The 18,706-nt window shown below is 37.3% G+C and overlaps 1 protein-coding gene and 1 pseudogene across 1 annotated transcript; one reads left to right on the top strand and one right to left on the bottom strand.

Annotated features, from left to right (window-relative positions):
- Window positions 1-528: 528 nt before the first annotated feature.
- Window positions 529-4,022, bottom strand: LOC103965694 (annotated as a pseudogene).
- Window positions 4,023-15,286: 11,264 nt separating this feature from the next.
- LOC103965696 (protein NUCLEAR FUSION DEFECTIVE 4-like) lies at window positions 15,287-17,351 on the top strand. Its single transcript, XM_009378770.3, has one exon. It carries the CDS (start codon window positions 15,407-15,409, stop codon window positions 17,240-17,242), a length of 1,836 nt encoding a protein of 611 aa, XP_009377045.1. The 5' UTR covers window positions 15,287-15,406; the 3' UTR covers window positions 17,243-17,351.
- Window positions 17,352-18,706: the final 1,355 nt, after the last annotated feature.

Genomic DNA, 18,706 nt, shown 5'->3' with positions numbered 1-18,706 from the left:
TGGCTTCGCCACGGCAGTTCATCATTTTAGGGGTCAGGAAGACTCATAGCGGTATTTTATCCTCCCTTTAGCCACCATCATGTGATTCATCAACATCAAGAATCGAACCCAAGATACGAGCCTGAAATTCATTCCCAATCATTGAGCCATCTCGTGGTGATCGGTGGTTTCTTTCAATTCACAAGAGTCCTTTTCTCATGCTTTAAAGGAAAAAAAAAAAGGTGTTTCAGGTCACAAAGTTGGAAAACTTTCACCAACTGCAGATAGGTTCACCTATTGCGTTCACTACAAGTTGAGCACTGCTGGACACTTCAATTTTCTATAAAGATTTGCAACACTAATTGATAATTCACATGCTTTTTTGAGGGGATTTTGTACACATACTACTACATTTTGTATAATAAGCGCACAAAATAATAGAAAACATGAAGAATCTATTCACTAGATAATTAAAAACACAAAATTCATGCCCAAAAGAACCCATGAAGGTAAAGGAAATAGTGATTTCCGCACTAGATAATAAAAAACACAAAATCCATGCCCAAAAGAACCCATGAAGGGTAAGGGAAATAGTGATTTCCGTACACCTCTATGGAGGATCAACAAACAAAAGTAACGAAAAGTGTGGGTAAAGAGAAACGAGGTGGACGGAAATCAGTTCTCGAATGTGACAACAATTTCTGGTTCTAGAGCTTCCAATATATCTTCAATTTGTGCAAGATGCCTGCAACTACTCCCCAGAACAAGATCTCACCAAATATCACATATAAGAGGGTTCCCAGCCTCTCTGAGTGCCACACATCGATGAAAACGTGGTTTTGGATCCAATTCACCTGTAAACAGTTCCGGGAAATTGTTACGAAGAAAAGCAATTTTGTATGATTTTTTACAAGGAGGGTTGGTACACTACTTACTAGGTTGTTGTCTTCGGATTCATAATACCATCCGTTTACGAATGCTGCGAAGATGCCCTGAGCTGCCATCACAAACACCAGCATTGCATTCATTCCTATCCACTCTAGGAACAAAAATGGCGTCCGAAAGCCCCAAACATCGATCTGTTTGTGCATCATATAGCAGATAGTCATTAATTATCTCTGCATTAGTTTCTAAATTGCACTTGAAATGAAAATGTGAACGGGCTTGAACATATTTAACTGGCTTACCAATAAGTAAAATGCAGAAAAAACTAGTCCAGCTGCACCGCCGGTGAAACAAACATAGCTGAAGCTGTAGAGTTGCTTGTTGATAGGAATAGCTGAAAGCGAGTGGACACGTTAATTAAGAAAACCTAAAAACATAGATTGCTTGAGACGTACGCGTAGCCAAGAAGGCACCAAAAAGGGAAGGAAGCTTACCGTCTGTGAAATGTAAAATGACGGCTATGATGATCATGACAACAGCCACTGAGACCCATTGTTTGAGCCTCTCCGCGTGACCCTGCATGAGAACCCAACTTCATCATCCTTATTGAAATTTCAAATTTAACTGAGAAGTACTGCAGTAATCTGCGAGTTTAGAGAGATGGGTAACCTTGAAATGGATCAAAATGTGGCCATAATGGATGCCAATGACGCCACTAAGGATAGCTGAAATCGAACTGCGAAAGAAGAGTGACCAAAAGTGGTTAAGTTTCACATTTGTTCCTTACAAGTATGCACTTTCCCTGGTTTTAGTGTTGGTCAACTGACATACCTCAACAAGCCTTCAGGTTCAAATGGCCCCCTGCACCAATCTGGAGCACCCTTTCGAAGAGGACCATCACTCGGAGAGCTAAGCGTGCAGGCCTACAAAATTGTCACATACAAATTAAAAATCATATTATATTAACAACAAACTCATAACGCAGGACCTCAGGTTCATGCATAAATGCTCGTAATGACTTGAGCTACAAGTAACAAACCCTTGCTGTAAGTCACGCCTCTATTATAAATACGCATACACAAACACAATGTAGTGCACTCAGTATAAAACTGCATCAAGTAGAGCTAAGAGCTAACCTTCAAGCGTCTCCAGACGGGTTGTGTGTAGAGATGGTTTATTCCCCAGACCTGTCGATCCACATATCCAACGGCATTGCAGGCAGGTCCCAGATGTCCTCTCATCCCACACTTCACCTGGAAAAAAAAAAGGTAAATGTTAAGCAGTGCCAGAAATTGTAATGTATGCTGAAAGCTTCCGATATAGTTAGTCCGAAACAAATATACATACCAAGAATTTTTTTGGTCCGTCCTTTTCGTCTACCACAAAACTCCAATCTGGAACGTATAATGAAAATGTTGTGATCATGTAGACAAGGAATGCGACGAACCCTCCAATCCTGCAGAATGGTAAAAAAATATATATTCACATAGATCAAAGATATTAAATTTGAATTAAGGATATAATCTGTTATATAACTCACCACTGCCATTTATATGCAGTGAAAATCGAGGTGTGTCCTAGGGGCAAGTAAAGTTGGTCTGAGCTTGGTGGTGACTGTCTCAATTAGAGCAACAACAAAGTAAACCAATGCTATTCTCTGCTCGCCATTTTACCAACACATACACAACACGAGGAGATTAGATTTGGAAACGTCAGATTAATTAGTCCTTAAGTAAGTTTCATTAGAAAAAAAATAGCTTAAACATAAATTTGGGTTGAGGGAAATACCTGGAGGATGCCGAACCATCGGATTTGTTTCATGTCAACTCCATAAGCAAGATCATCGGGGGCATGGGAGTATCCTCCTGCACAACACATGAGAGTGAAAGAATTAAAATTTGGAACAACAACAAATTCGATGTGTTATTATTTAAACAAAGTTTCTTGAAAAGGAAGGCTTTTTTCTTGACAGAGGACTTTCACCTTGCAAAATAATTCCCCAAAACATGAGCTTCAATGTCCTTAGGATAATCTTCTTGACTGCATCATTTATCTTCGGAATTTTCTGCAAAATCGAAAATTTTCACATATTTGGTAGTTATGGCAATGATCCAATTTGCATAAGGAGTATATTAAGAATTTGTTCACTTCTGCCATCTAGCTAGACTTAATTAACCAAAAGTCCAAAGGTAATAAGATTACTAATTACCTTATGTATTTAGTAGTGTGCGTTGCATAATATGCAAGAGCGATAAAAGAACTTGAAAGAAGCCTCTGGGGTTAGCCTAGCGGTGAGGTTGTGTAGGGTGATGGATAGTAGATAACGTACGTTTGAAGTTTAAAACCCTCCAATGTGACTTAAAAAAAAAAAACTTGGAAGGAGCAGTGTGTATGTATATGGTATACCTTGAAAGCAAGGGCTATAGCGACGCCTACAATGAAGAGGAAGAAGGGCATCACGAAATCAGCCAATGTGCATCCATTCCATGGTGAGTGATCAATACGCGCATATGCTCCTCCAGCATCATCTACCAATATCATCACCTACATGTGCACATACAGATGTGAGCAAAATGTTCTCTTACCAGAGCGTTCAAATTATGATATGTTGTTAATTACACAGTAATAACCTTAATAGTTGTTAAGTGATATTCAATACATAACGAATAATGTTGTTAGATTGTGAAGCATAACGGTTGAGTATGTGAAATCCAATGACAAAGCATATAGTAGACTCTTAACTTAAATGTACGTACCACTATGGTAAGGCCTCTAAATGCATCCAAAGTAGCAACTCTCTTGCTCTTTTGCTTAACCACTAGAACTGGTTGCTCCTCCCCCTTGATTTCCTTCTCTTCCAGAGGAGCCACCGCATCAACTTTCTTCCTCTCCTCATCCTCATGATCATGGGCAATGAAATCTCCACTGCCATTACGATCACTACGCGTTGTTACTTTTTTGTCAATCAAATCATCATCCTTCTTATGAAGACCTTCTTCCAATTTCTTAGCATCATCCTCCATAGCTAACTAACGTCTTTCCCCCTCAGAACTAAAGTTTGTGGAAGAAATTAAAGCCTAGACAGCAACAGAAGTGAGAGGAAGGAAAGAGCTAGCTACGTATGAATCTGAGCAAAGACAACTGTGTATGTTACAAGGAGGCCGGCTTTTGTTGGCTTGACTGGAGCAATGGGCCATGCAATTATAGGAAAAATATGGTAACTATATATAGTTGAAGATTTGACATAGGTTAAGGTTATAAATTGACAATTACATAACAATATATGATGACTTAGACAAATCAAAGAACTTTGAGCAATGAGAAGACAGAAATATGGTCTGGATTCCATGGTAGGTAGCTAGTAACTGCCACAGTAATCGTCCCTTTAAAACGAATGGTTAGCGACAATGGTACGTAGTTATCTTCTGTTTTGTACTTCATGGACTGAAACCTTTGGCTTTACTAACTTTGATTCTTGTGTCGGACCTATTATCTCTTGTTGTCAGGATAATGAATTAATGTCACACACTAAAATAAGGCACGTGTGACTATAATATCAGGTGACTTTCAAGTGTACCGATATATTACAAAGTAGATAAAAGTGCAAAATGTATATGAAATGTTTTTTTCAATCTCACTCGTTCATTTCACGTTGCATTGAATAAAACGTGATATTGTGTTTTTCCACAATTATAAACTATAATAACACTATAAACGTTCAGACAGCCATACAAGATAACAACCCATAACTACTTGATCGTGGACGGACTGTTTGACATTTGATTTGCTGTGTATGTGCTAATTAAGCAATCAAGAAATGTTCTAATTAACAATGAGACGGCCTTATTGGATACATCACAAGTGAACAAAAAAAAAATTGGTGGCAATTATGTTCGCAAAATAAAATAATAGAACAGATATATCCAGGAGTTGAGCTATCCCTTTCCTAATCGAAGGAGTTCCATTAGGCATTTTCCTGTGTCGATCTCATATCTAAATGGACTTAAAAATGGTCACTAGCTTAATCTAAATACAGTATTAAGCAAACATCTCAATGCAGGCCAACGAGCGACCAATTAATTTACAAACAAAAGCATGACCATCTAACCCCCATTTGGAGAGAGTAAGTGCCTCGCATGTGACTATTGCCCAATAGCTAGTTTCGTCTGATCTTTCTCTATCTGGAGAAAGAGGGAAAAAAAAAAAAAAAAAACAAAAAAAAAAGCTTGTATCTGAGTTTCGTTCTTTTGACATATCTAATGTAATACTTGATCTTGACCGTCCATTTGTTAGACTGTTTCATGGATAACGAAAACTTGAGTCTATGACAAGAAGTATGATAGTTCTAACAAGTAAGCAAGTAATAAACTGTGTAAAGAAGACTGATTTATGCAAAACCCTAGTTACAGTTAGGTTGAGATAAGTTATGTACAATCTGATGCAAACTTAATAGAGACTAGCAGAAAATACAAGTGAGTCTTGTACACATCAAGAACTCATAGTCGCCAACGAAATTGCCAACAACTTATGCTAGTACTGCAACGACAAAGGCAAAAAAGAGTAGGACTTGTAGGAATCCTTTATTTGGACTCAACTAGTATTGATAATAGTGAGTCAGCATATTTGAAATTATAAGTCAGTTGGGGTTTTTTAAATACGTGGAAAAACCATATCATACAATTGAGGAAGTTCATCCATAGTGCTTGTGGTTTGAAGCACGTGTCAGTTTCACTACATGCACTGCGGAATTAGAGGCAACTGTGCAATAACCATCCTCCACGATAGATGGAAGTTGGGGAGCACTAACTCTATATAAAGGATTCCCTACTCACAGAGAAGTTGTTCTTCGTATTTGGGACTATCACCATAAGAATATATATTAAGGTCTCTAGTGAGTAGAAGAGTCTCTTTGAAACACGACAATGCCTTCTGCAGGTTAGCTTCATCTATGTAATTAAAATTGCGATGTGTTCTAGGGTTCAATGTTAGAAAATATTTGAGTTTATTCCTACATTTGGTAATAGAGCAAACTAACAAGCCCTGGAACCAATATGTTTGTGTTTAATTTTCTGTATGATGAGTTCTGCAATTTTAAATTCATATCATCATGCACTTTTTGCATTATTTAAGTTGTTTAAATGTATACACTTTATTCTCTGGTGATGAGATTCATGCAACGTCCACATTTTTCTCAAAAGAAAATATGTATGAGCAGGCAAGCTATTTGAATCACGCATGGTGTCTTTGTTCAGCATAAACTCTTGTCCAAAGGCCTGAGATATACGCATGAAAAGATTATCCTTCAATGACAGTCTGTACCTCTTGCTCATAAGTGTGGTACAAACATGCATTGGTTAGTTACTGACGATAATCAGTTGTCTTTTGCAGTGAATACTCCAGCCATGAATTTCTCTTCGATTGAGCCTTTAAGTGGAGGAAATTTCAAGAAATGGAAACAAGACATTGAGATTGTCCTGGGCCTGATGGACCTCGATTTGGCACTGAGGGAGGAAGAGCCTGAACCACTTACTGATGTTTCAACCGCTGAACAGAGGTTGAAACATGAGAAATGGGAGAAAGCTAATAGGATGTCATTGATGGTCATGAAAAGGACCATGAGTGAGACTGTGCGTGGAGGAATTGTTGTTGGTGACAAGGCCAAAGACTTCCTGGAGGCAATTGGGGCAAAGTACAGGGAATCAGAGAAGGCTGAAATGGGGAATTTGATGACCACTCTCACCACACTCAAGTTTGATGAAAATAAGAGTGTGAGAGAGCACATTCTTAAACTGGTGGAAACTGCTTCAAAGCTCAAAGACTTGGAGGTGCCTGTGGACGATGCTTTTGTCGTTCATATGGCACTAAATTCACTGCCATCAAGTTTTGAGCAATTGAAGGTCTCCTACAACACTCAAAAGGAGAAATGGACACTAGATGATCTCATATCGATCTGCGCTCAAGAGGAAGCAAGAATTAAGAAGAACCAAATGATCAACCATGTCAATTTCATGCAGGCAGATAGGGGTAAGAAACCTATGTATCAACATGGTAAGATTCCTAAGCCATTCAAATCTTATGATACTGCCATGAATGCCTCCTCCTCTAAGGGACCTAAGATGTCTAAGGAAAATATGGACAATGTCAAATGCTATTTTTGCAAAAGATATGGGCACATGAAGAAAGATTGTGATAAACGCAAGAATTGGAAAATTAAGAAAGGTATTTCTTTTGTTGAAATTTTTGTTTGTTTTGAAACTAATCTTGTTGAAGTCCCTCCAAATTCTTGGTGGTTTGACACTGGTTGTTCGGTGCATATCACCAATTCTCTGCAGGGGTTCACAAGAGGAACTACAACAACAAAAAATGAAGTTTTTCAAGTTTATGTTGGCAATGGAAATAGGTAGTCGAGGCTATAGGGAATCTAAAGTTGAAACTGTCAAGTGGTCATGTTTTAGAGTTGTTTCATGTTTTATATGTACCTTCATTAAGAAGGAATTTAATTTCTGCATCTAAGCTTGTAAAATCTGGTTATGCTTTCGTTGGTGATAATGAAAGCATCAGAATTTCTATGAAAAATAATCCAAACGTTGTTGTTGGAATTTGCTTCTTAGTAAATGATCTTTGGCAGTTGTTGTGTTCCATTTTTTCCAATTCAAATTGCTTGCATGTTGAGACCTTTTTGCCGAGTAAAAGATTGCAATCAAATGAATCATCTGCCATGTTGTGGCATAAACGATTAGGCCATATTTCAAAAGTCAGAATGGAAAGATTAATAAAGGACAACATATTGCCGACTTTGGACTTTGGTGATTTAAAGGATTGTATTGATTGTTGCAAAGGTAAACTAACTAAAGTCAAGAAAAAGAGTTCAATAAGGAGTGAAAAGCTTTTGGAAGTAATCCATACAGACGTGTCTGGACCTTTCCCAATTAAAACTCTATGTGGAAATATATATTTTGTGACTTTTATTGATGATTACTCAAGGTTCACATATCTTTATTTGATCAAAGATAAGACTTCAGTGTTTGAATGTTTTAAAATTTTTAAAACTGAAGTTGAGAATCAATTGGATTTGTCCATAAAAGTTTTAAGGTCAAATAGAGGAGGGGAATATTATGGCAGGTACACTGAGATTGGTCAGGCAAAGGGTCATCTGGCAGTCTATCTAGAGCAGTGTGGAATTCAAGCGCAGTATACATCTCCAGGTACACCACAACAAAACGGTGTGGCTGAGAGAAGGAATGGGACTCTAATAGAGATGGTGAGGAGCATGATGAGTCGTGCAAAACTTCCACAATACTTGTGGGGAGAAGCTTTACAAATGGCAAACTATATCTTGAATAGAGTCCCAACAAAGGCTGTGAGTAAGACTCCTTATGAGGTATGGATAGGGCGTAAACCAAGTCTTAATCATTTGCATATCTGGGGGTGTCGTGCAGAAGCAAAAGTTTACAACCCAAGAGAAAAGAAATTAGACTCGAGGACAATTTCTTGTCACTTCGTGGGATTCCCTGCAAAGACCAAAGGGTATAGATTTTATTCTACTGATTTTCCTATGAGAATCTTTGAGACTGGAGTTGCCAAGTTTATTGAAGAAGGGGAGTGCTCACTGGAACCAGACATTGAGGCATCAAGATTCAACCTTGAAGAAACTGGCAATGTATTGCCTGATAATAACATTGAATGGTTTGATAATGATGGAACTTACGGGACCCACATAATTGAACATGATGATGGAGTGATCAATATAATCAGCAACAAATTGAGTTTAATATTGATAACTTTGATTATTCATTGAGTGGGGTAGGATCAGATTTTCATGCAGGGACCTCATCGCAACTCTTTGGTGGGTTACCTGAGCAACAAGTAACAATGGAGAATAGTGAGCAACCTGACATTGGAACTTCATCACAATCCACAGCGGAGAGAAGGGTATTACCAGCAAGAACAATGAAAGTTAGCCATCTCAAGTGACTACTTGGTGTATCTTCAGGAAATAGAAATGTGTGAAGGCATACAAGATGATCCAGTGACATTTTATGAAGCAATGGAGACCCAACAGTCCAACTATTGGAGAGAAGCAATGATTGATGAACTAAGGTCCATGCAAACTAATAACGTGTAGACCTTGACGGAAGCACCATTGAATGTCAAGCCAATTGGCTGCAAATGGGTCTTCAAGACCAAAAGAGATTTGAATGGTAAAGTGGAGAGGTATAAAGCGAGACTTGTAGCTAAAGGTTTCACACAAACTGAAGGGATCGATTATTCTGAAACTTTTTCCCCAGTTTCTACGAAAGACAGCTTGAGGATCATTTTGTCATTGGTTGCACATTACGATCTTGAGCTCTATCAAATGGATGTCAAGATAACTTTCCTTAATGGAGAGTTGGACGAGGAGATTTATATGCAACAACCTTTGGGATTTGTAAGAGAAGGACATGAGAATATGGTTTGTAAGTTGAACAAATCCATATACGGTTTAAAGCAAGCATCAAGACAGTGGTTTATGAAGTTTGATCAAAAAGTCACAGCCATGGGTTTTATTGAGAACAAAATTGACGACTGCATATATGTTAAGGTATGTGGTTCGAAATTTGTTTTTCTCATTTTGTACGTGGATGATATACTTTTAGCTAGTAATTGCATGAATATGTTGTTGGAGACAAAAAGGTTGTTATCTAAAACCTTTGAAATGAAGGATATGGGGAATGCTTCTTTTGTTCTGGGCATTGAAATTGTGAGAGACAGATCGAACAAATTATTGGGGCTTTCACAGAAGTCTTATATTGAAAAGGTGCTCCAACGGTTCAACATGCAACATTGTTCGAATGGAGAAATACCAATGGGGAAAGGAGACAGGCTCAATAAATCTCAATGCCCAAAGAATGAACTGGAGAAACATGGAATGTCAACAAAACCATATGCTTCATTGGTGGGAAGCCTTATGTATGCATAGGTTTGTACAAGGCCTGATTTAGCCTTTGCAATTAGTGTACTGGGGAGGTACCAAGCTAATCCAGGGGAACAACATTGGGTTGTAGCTAAGAAGGTCTTGAGATATTTACAAAGAACAAAATCCTACATGTTGGTTTATAGGAGTGTGGAGAACCTTGAACTAGTAGGATACACGGACTCCGATTTTGCAAGATGTTTGGATGATAGGAAATCCATGAGTGGTTATGTATTCACACTTGGAGGTGCAGCAGTATCCTGGAAAAGTGTTAAACAAAAGGCTTTGGCAACCTCAACTATGGAAGCTGAGTTCATAGCTTTATTTGAAGCAACGAAGAAAGGGTTGTGGTTGAAAAATCTTATTACTTTCATGAGATTGGTGGACTCAATTTCAAGACCTTTGGTCATCTATTGTGACAATAAAGCAGCTGTATTTTTCTCCAAGAATAATAAGAAATTTGAGGCAACACGCTTGATGGATGTCAAATATCTATCTGTAAAGGAGCATGTGAAGAAATGTGACATATTAGTGGAGCACATTGATACCAAAAGGATGATTGCTGATCCTTTAACAAAGCCTTTAGCAGTGGGAGTCTTTAAAGAACACATCACAAGCATGGGGTTATATGAAAGCTTTGATTTAGCTGGTATGTGGGAGTGAAAAGAATGTTGCTGGATAAATCATGATCACTGACATGTAGGTGTTGCTGCAAATTATGTTTCGAATTTCTTTCAAGCTTATGTATTAATTATTATTTATACTGCATGTACAGACTTATTTGAAGCACTAAATGCATGTGATCGATGTTTGTTCCAAAGAACACATTGTATAAGTTTGTTATGCACAAGAAGCTGGAACTGGATTTGAAGTTCAGTTGTTCGAAGCAAGAGTGTGATAATTGTAGTGCATAAAATGATATGGATTGAACATATATGTATATGCCATTGACATCATACATTAGGACTTGCTAAAAACGTGATTTCAGGGTGCATGCAGTTCTTTACTTGCATTGTTTTCTGGAGTTCGTTTTTAAATAGGACTGTTGGTAGATGTGTATAAAATATGGATTGCGTAAAAAAAAAAAAAAAAAAAAAACCCATTGTGATCACTTAAGGGTGACTTATAATTGAATATGTTGATTCAAATCCAAAGACTAGTTAAGTCCAAGTGGGAGAATGTAGGAATCCTTTATTTGGACTCAACTAGTATTGATAATAGTGAGTCAGCATATTTGAAATTATAAGTCAGTTGGGGTTTTTTAAATACGTGGAAAAACCATATCATACAATTGAGGAAGTTCATCCATAGTGCTTGTGGTTTGAAGCACGTGTCAGTTTCACTACATGCACTGCGGAATTAGAGGCAACTGTGCAATAACCATCCTCCACGATAGATGGAAGTTGGGGAGCACTAACTCTATATAAAGGATTCCCTACTCACAGAGAAGTTGTTCTTCGTATTTGGGACTATCACCATAAGAATATTAAGGTCTCTAGTGAGTAGAAGAGTCTCTTTGAAACATGACAATGTCTTCTGCAGGTTAGCTTCATCTATGTAATTAAAATTGCGATGTGTTCTAGGGTTCAATGTTAGAAAATATTTGAGTTTATTCCTACAGGACTCTCTCTCCTCCTATTTCCATCACATTCCCTTCCTTCCTTTCACACTTTGTTTTTTGTCTTCTTGTCCTTATAAAAAAATCAATATAAGATGTTGATGTGACTTAATCTTAATTGTTTAAATAGAAGGGAAGTGAAGGATAAAGAGATTAGGAAGGGAAATAATCCTCCTCTAGACGAAAAAGGCCAACCTGTCCATTAGAGACTGCATGAACTCAGTACATGGTCAAACTTTCCCAACCAAGCCCACACTTGCTTAAACCCTTACTACTTGGGCAAGCAAAACTTGAAACTGGTCCTGCAGTTGGGCCTTCTGAAAAGGCGAGGCATAAATAATTCTACTAATTAGGCATAAAAACTCCTACTAATTAGGCAGGTTAAGTCGAACTTAAAGACAAATATACTGACTACTCCCCAATAATTCAAATACCCTTGAAGCCAGAAGAAACCAATCATTCAGTATGTGGTCCAATCTGATTGAATTGTCAAATACTTAAACCAATGCCATTCAAATCTGGATTTTGGAATTTGGTCACAAAACATCCACGCCTCTTTGATTGTCCAATTGAATGCATGGATGATTTGATACGCAAATACGTTTTAATTCCTGTTACTTCGACTTTGTGCCTACTACTAATCAACTCTAATTTGAAATTCAATAATACAAGATTATTCCAAAACTTGTTGACACACTCCCTCTATGATTTCAAAAGTTCACTTGATCCAAAATCATAACAAAAAAAAAAAAAAAAAAAAAAAAAAAAAAAACCTTTGAAGTCCAGACATATACATGTGGTATCATATGTTGCATTGTCTGTCATTGATGGCTTTAACATGGTCTCGCTTGTTGGTGATGATTGTATGTCCTATAATATATTTATTGCATTTATTGTCTTTGCGAAACATTCTTAATTATGGTGCTTGTGGTAGTCAAATAGCGATTTACTTATTATGTTTCTCTATGCAAATTAACTCCAAATCAATATACTGATTATTGAAGAAAATATATCCACGTGTCATCCCTTGTAATTGTTCTTGTTGATTAATGAAATCTATCTACCTCTTTTTGTCGTGTGATACTAGATAAGCTAAACGCGTTTGATATATTAAATTTAAATCGTTTGTATTTAAAACCAAACTAATATTTGTATCCAGTCGAAATTTACTTTCGAAGTTGATTCGTATTATAGTATTTATCATGTTAGAAAGATCATCACCCCCACTCAAATATCTTCCCTTATCCAAAGCTCCTAAAAGACAAGATTTGGAGCTTAAGATATAGTCAAATCATACCGTATTGGTATTTGATTTTTCATGTCATATTCCCAAAATACGGGTCTTCCCTTGAAATTTTTCACCTAAAGCAGTCTTTTGCGTTCTGACGGGAATATGACGCAGTTGGTGAGATCATAATTAGGCAAAACAATTGTTTGTTTACTAGACCGTCTCTAAAGAATATGTTAAATTCTAAGTAGAATAACACATAATTAAATTTGAAAGTAGGAAAAAAATCTAAACGTATGTCAATCCTACATGAAATGACATATGAGTATTTTGCTGTCAAATTTGACATATGAAAAAAGTAATATCAATTAATTCTTTAATTATTTTATTATGTAGGTCCTGTTTACACTAATTATAAATCTTAAAAATGTATTTTTATTGATTTTTTTTAAACAGGTTATATAAATATCATTTTTAACCAAAAAAAAAAAACATATAGGTTGAAAAAAAAAATTGACATTACTACATCAACAATCAAATTAACATTTAACAATTATCTTTTGACATTTTCAATAGAGATGCTCATAGAATTCAAAAGTGTCGATAAATTGAGCTTTCATTTCTTATTCTTTTGTAAATTTATGAGCTCGAGCTCTCAATCTTTGGGGTGAAAGTGTTTTTTCAAGGCATGTGTGGTGGAGTAGGACAACAATCCTATCACTGAATTCATTGTTATTGCTTTTCTTAAATGAAAAAGAGTAGTGTTACAAAAACTAAATAATTAGTTGAGGTGCCATATGCATATTATTTGCCATATAAAATGGTGCACGACTGCACGGTACGGATTAAAAATTGTGACGTGACGAGCTTTTAATTGGTTATCTTACATCGCAATGTGTAACTGGTTGTGAAGGTCCAGCTTGAGGTGATAAATATCTTTGCTTTTACGATTTCCACTTTAATAAGGCATCCAATCGGGATAAAAGGGCAGGCGCCAGAAAAGCATAAGTAAACGGTGAAAAACACGTTTTGGAAGGTTCTTGTGGCGTTGGTTGTTACAATGCTGAACGACAAAATAATTAAATTAAAACATAATATATATTTAAATTTAATATTTAACTTTTATTTTTATTATGCGTAATATTCTAGTCGAACTATTTTGCCATTTAAGCCTTTATCAAATGTTTCTTTTTAAGGCATTAGAATAAGTTGTCGCATATGTGAAATTTAACAGCCACACATGCTTTATATTATTTGATTTGTATTGTCTACGTATTCGACTTGAAAATTCATCATACATGAAGAAATGTGTCAACAATGAATCTTATATTAATGAGAAGAATGATCTAGTATGAACTTATAACTCAATTGGATTACAATTTTTATTGCCCATACGATGTACATCAACTTTCATCTAACTTAAATTTTAAACTAATACTGCCATTCAACACTTTATTAATTAAATTTTATTAAACCAACTTGAACTTGACTAAAATGGAAGCCAATAATGCTCCAAAGCCAGCTGTGCAAATCAGCATATAAGCTTCATTACAAGACGTATAACTCCAGCAAGCATGCTCAGTCAACTTTCAAAGATATTTTGGGGTTCCGGAGCTGCAAATTATGCAGAAGATTACTGCACAAAAGCAGGGTAATGGTCATGGTTATCTAATTCAAGATTGACTGACAGTAACAACAGTACGATTCTTTTCGCAAGTACTGTTGATGTCTACGAAACTAGTCAATAAATTTGTATTTTCTTTAATTAAGAGTAACTAAATAATGAGATTAAGACTCAGTTTTCAAATTTGATAGAATCGACGTAAAATTTAGTGAGATTAATACATAGAGAATATCATTGATAGAATATTATCCTAGTTAGGACTGGATTTCAAAAACTCTGGAAGTTGCCGCCGGCCTCGTGTAACATGTTGGTTTAATGCACATTCACAATTCATATGTCCATTATGGACTATTTTCTTGGTTAGTTTCTTTGTTTCCACAAATATTCTAGTTTTGTAAAATAGCTTTCTTACTTTTCAAGGAATCCTATTCCATTTCAGTTCTACACTCATACGTTTCTGAGAAGTACCTTACTTAAGTCATCCTTATCGAAATTTTCTGTATAAAATGATCATGCAGTATGCGCATCACGTTAGTATATATATGCACATGGTTAATTTACACTATTGAATCAGATTCTTTTGACAAAGAATGTTGACGTCTGCTAAATTAGTCACCAAATTTGTATTTTTGTTAATCAAAATCAACTTGTTAGAAATTTTGGTAGGCTGCTTAACTAGGTTAATTTTTACACTAGATAAGTTTGCGCCTCGAATTGATCAATAGGACCAAAATACAAGAAATATCATGTTTATATAAAAATACCTTATATGTATTAGGTACGCGATCGGCAACCTTACTGTAACTTTTGACCTCACATCGCTTAAATTTGTCTGTATGCATATGGTTAATTCGTACATAAAGCATTTTCACATGTTGCAAAAGGAGCACAAACTGAATCCAAAGTATGCAGTGCACACTAAATAAAAAAAACCTTTCAACGATTCCTTGAGGTGGGCCAACTAGTCAATGTGAAACCTCCAGTTCTCACTCCCTTCCAGCCAATCTGTTAACCATATATATATATATACACACACCCATTGGAGATGCACTATACTGCTATAAGTAACAACTCAAAACCCCAAGAGTGTTGGAAATTCTTATCCAGAACAAAAAAAATATGGTGGCGGCTGAGTTCACCTCGGGTTTTGGGAACAAGGAGATGAGGAGCTTTGGCTTTCAAGTTCTCCATGGCAGATGGTTCATGGTTTTTGCATCAATGCTTATCTTATCCATGTCCGGCGCGACGTACATGTTCGGCCTCTACTCAAATGAGGTCAAAACCTCTTTAGGCTATGATCAAACGACAGTCAATCTTCTAAGCTTCTTCAAGGACTTGGGAGGTAATGTCGGGATCATAGCCGGGCTCATCAACGAGGTAACAGGGCCATGGGTGGTGCTGTTAATCGGGGCGCTGATGAACTTTTTCGGGTACTTCATGATATGGCTGGCGGTGACTGGTCGGACGTCGAAGCCTCGCATGTGGCAGATGTGTTTGTACATCTGCATAGGTGCAAATTCACAGACGTTTGCAAACACCGGCGCGGTGGTGAGCTGTGTGAAGAATTTCCCGGAAAGTAGAGGCAGTGTTCTGGGGATTTTAAAGGGACTTGTTGGCCTAAGTGGTGCAATTATCACGCAGCTCTTCCATGCTTTCTATGGAAACGACGTAAAGTCTCTGATTTTGTTAATTGGTTGGCTTCCGGCTTCTGTTTCGATGGTGTTTCTTCCGATTATTCGGTTGATAAAGTACGTCAGACAGTCGAATGAGCTCAAGGTTTTCTACAATCTTCTCTACATTACTCTCGGCCTAGCTGGATTTCTCATGGCTATAATTATTATACAGCACAAGTTCAAATTTTCAAGAATTGAGTACATCGCAAGTGCTTCAGTTGTGACTCTGTTACTCTGTCTACCCCTCAGCGTTGTTATATTCGAAGAATTGAAGATCCGAAAGAGTAAAATAAGAGCGTTGAACGATCAATCTGAGCTCAAAGTAGTAGCTGAGAATCCAATTCCAGCTCCTCCTCCTGCTCCTGTTGAAGTAGCACCGCAACTTGCTGCAGAGTCTCCACAAACACAGAGCCAGCAGAAGCCAACTTCTTGCTGCTTCAGCCGGCCGAATAGAGGTGAGGACTACACCATACTGCAAGCAGTTTTCAGCATCGACATGCTGATCTTGTTCCTTGCCACAAGCTGTGGTGTCGGTGGAACTTTAACCGCCATCGACAACTTGGGTCAGATTGGGAGCTCATTGGGTTACCCATCTGACAGCATAAGCACTTTTATATCTCTGGTGAGCATATGGAATTACCTCGGAAGAGTCACTTCTGGCTTCTCCTCGGAAGTGCTTTTGAAAAAATACATGTTCCCTCGGCCCCTCATGCTCACTCTTGTGCTTCTCTTGTCATGTGTTGGCCATCTTCTCATAGCCTTTGGCGTCCCCAATTCTCTTTACTTTGCTTCGGTAATCATTGGGTTCTGTTTTGGGGCACAATGGCCATTGATTTTCGCCATCATATCGGAGATCTTTGGCCTCAAGTACTACGCTACTCTGATCAATGTTGGTGGTGCTGCTAGCCCTATTGGGGCTTATCTTCTCAATGTCAAAGTGGCCGGAAATTTATACGATGCGGAGGCCATGAAGCAATTGAAGGCTTTGGGAAGGACTAGAAAAGCAGGGGAGGACTTACGTTGTGTGGGAGTGCAATGCTACAAATTGGCTTTCATTATAATGGCCGCAGTGGCATTTTTTGGGAGCCTTATTTCTTTTATTTTGGTAATTAGGACAAGAAAATTTTACAAAAGTGATATTTACAAGAAGTTCAGAGAGGCAGCGGAGGCAACTGAATCGGATAATGTAGCTGCTGCTTCAGGTGGTTTGGTGCCTCCGAGAGAAATGGAGTCCAAAGCTCCAGTGAATTCTGCAAATCCATCAACCTCCTCAGATCGTTAGGGTAAAGCAATGAGATAGTTGACTAATAGCTCTATGCATGTATGAATGATTGTTCAGATGGTATTCTTGTAGTTTCCAAGTCATTTGCAAAGCAATAATCTTTGATCAATATGTTAGTAACATGCTTAGCTTAACAAATCTACAGTTGAGATTATTTACATATTTCTAAGTGATAAGAGTAATTAAATTTTTGCTAAACGGAATGGTTTTACAATTTGACTACCGTCTACCGCATAAAAGGACATGTTCCAACCGGTTTCTATGTAACTTGCTGGCTTTAACATAAAATAAAGGTCAGCATGTCATGAATTCGACTTGTTAGATTCCACAACTTCTGGATCCTAGGCCTTTTGGGAGCTCACTGGCTTCGAAGTTCATTAAAACTCTGAAGTTAAGCGAGTTCGCGCAAGAGCAATCCTAGGATGGATGATCCACTGGAAAGTTCTCATGTGAGTTTCTAGAAACAAAACCGTGAGAGCGTGGTCGGGGCCCAAAACGGATAATATCTTGCTACGACGGAATTGGACCTGGAATGTGGTGGAGCCCGGATCAGGATGTGACCCGACTGACCTGAATAGATCAACTATCATACTTACCAAAAATAGTATAATGCGCAATTTGATACGCATAAAATTTGTGTTCAAGCAGCATTAAAATTGCGATCCGTGGGGTGTTAGGTGTGTGATTTGCAAATGCAAGCATATAACTAACATGCAAGCAAATTGATATGTAAAGAGTATCTTTAAGCTTTATTTGGGATTGTTTTTTAAAATGTACTTTCATTTCAAATGAGCAGAAAATGGGTTTTTAAAATATTTTTTTAGGGTTAATCTCAATTTAGTACATTAAATTTTGTTAGTTTTCAATATTTAGTACATCAATTTTTTTTTTAATTCCAAAGTGGTACCTAAAACGAAAATTTTAGAATAGTTTCATACACTCATTAAGGTTGCTATTAAGTTAGTAGTACAATAGCCTCTACCTCCTATTTTGTTAATTTTAGAATCTTTTCTTTCATAACAAAAGCTTTTCAAAAGCTACATGAATCCCAAATGATCATCCACAATATATGGTGTAGGTATGTACCAGCTTAAATTGTTGACCATACCATTGGTCAATGTATTACAGATCAATCTGAATTGTTTTGTTCCTTTCCTGCGTGGAGTAGTGTGGACCAAACCCAATCGTGTGGGCACACTAGATATGTACCACCACTTCAGTCATGGGGTATGAAAACTCAGCCTAGCTTTCCCAAACCTAATTTTGTTACCTTGTTTTTTATTCTTTGGGGTCGACATGTATTTGCCGGTGCCACATTAGCTATATAACATCTGCCCAACTTTGTTCTCTCATCCACCACCTCCATATCTCCTTCAGATTCTGCAGAAAGCTCCCAAACTTCGTCCCCTTTTTACGTTGGTAATAGTGTAGTCATTGTTCTAAAAATTCCCGCTTAGCGCCGTC

The sequence above is a fragment of a genome, unplaced genomic scaffold (assembly GCF_019419815.1).
Source record: "Pyrus x bretschneideri cultivar Hongxiangsu unplaced genomic scaffold, Pyrus_bretschneideri_v1 Contig45, whole genome shotgun sequence".
Lineage (NCBI taxonomy): Eukaryota > Viridiplantae > Streptophyta > Magnoliopsida > Rosales > Rosaceae > Pyrus > Pyrus x bretschneideri.
The sequence above is the reverse complement of the archived record's forward strand: the minus strand, read 5'-3'. Positions and strand labels throughout refer to the sequence as shown.

Excerpts from the sequence above, each read along its gene's own strand:
- LOC103965696 (XM_009378770.3), top strand. The coding sequence starts at position 15,407 with ATGGTGGCGGCTGAGTTCACCTCGGGTTTTGGGAACAAGGAGATGAGG.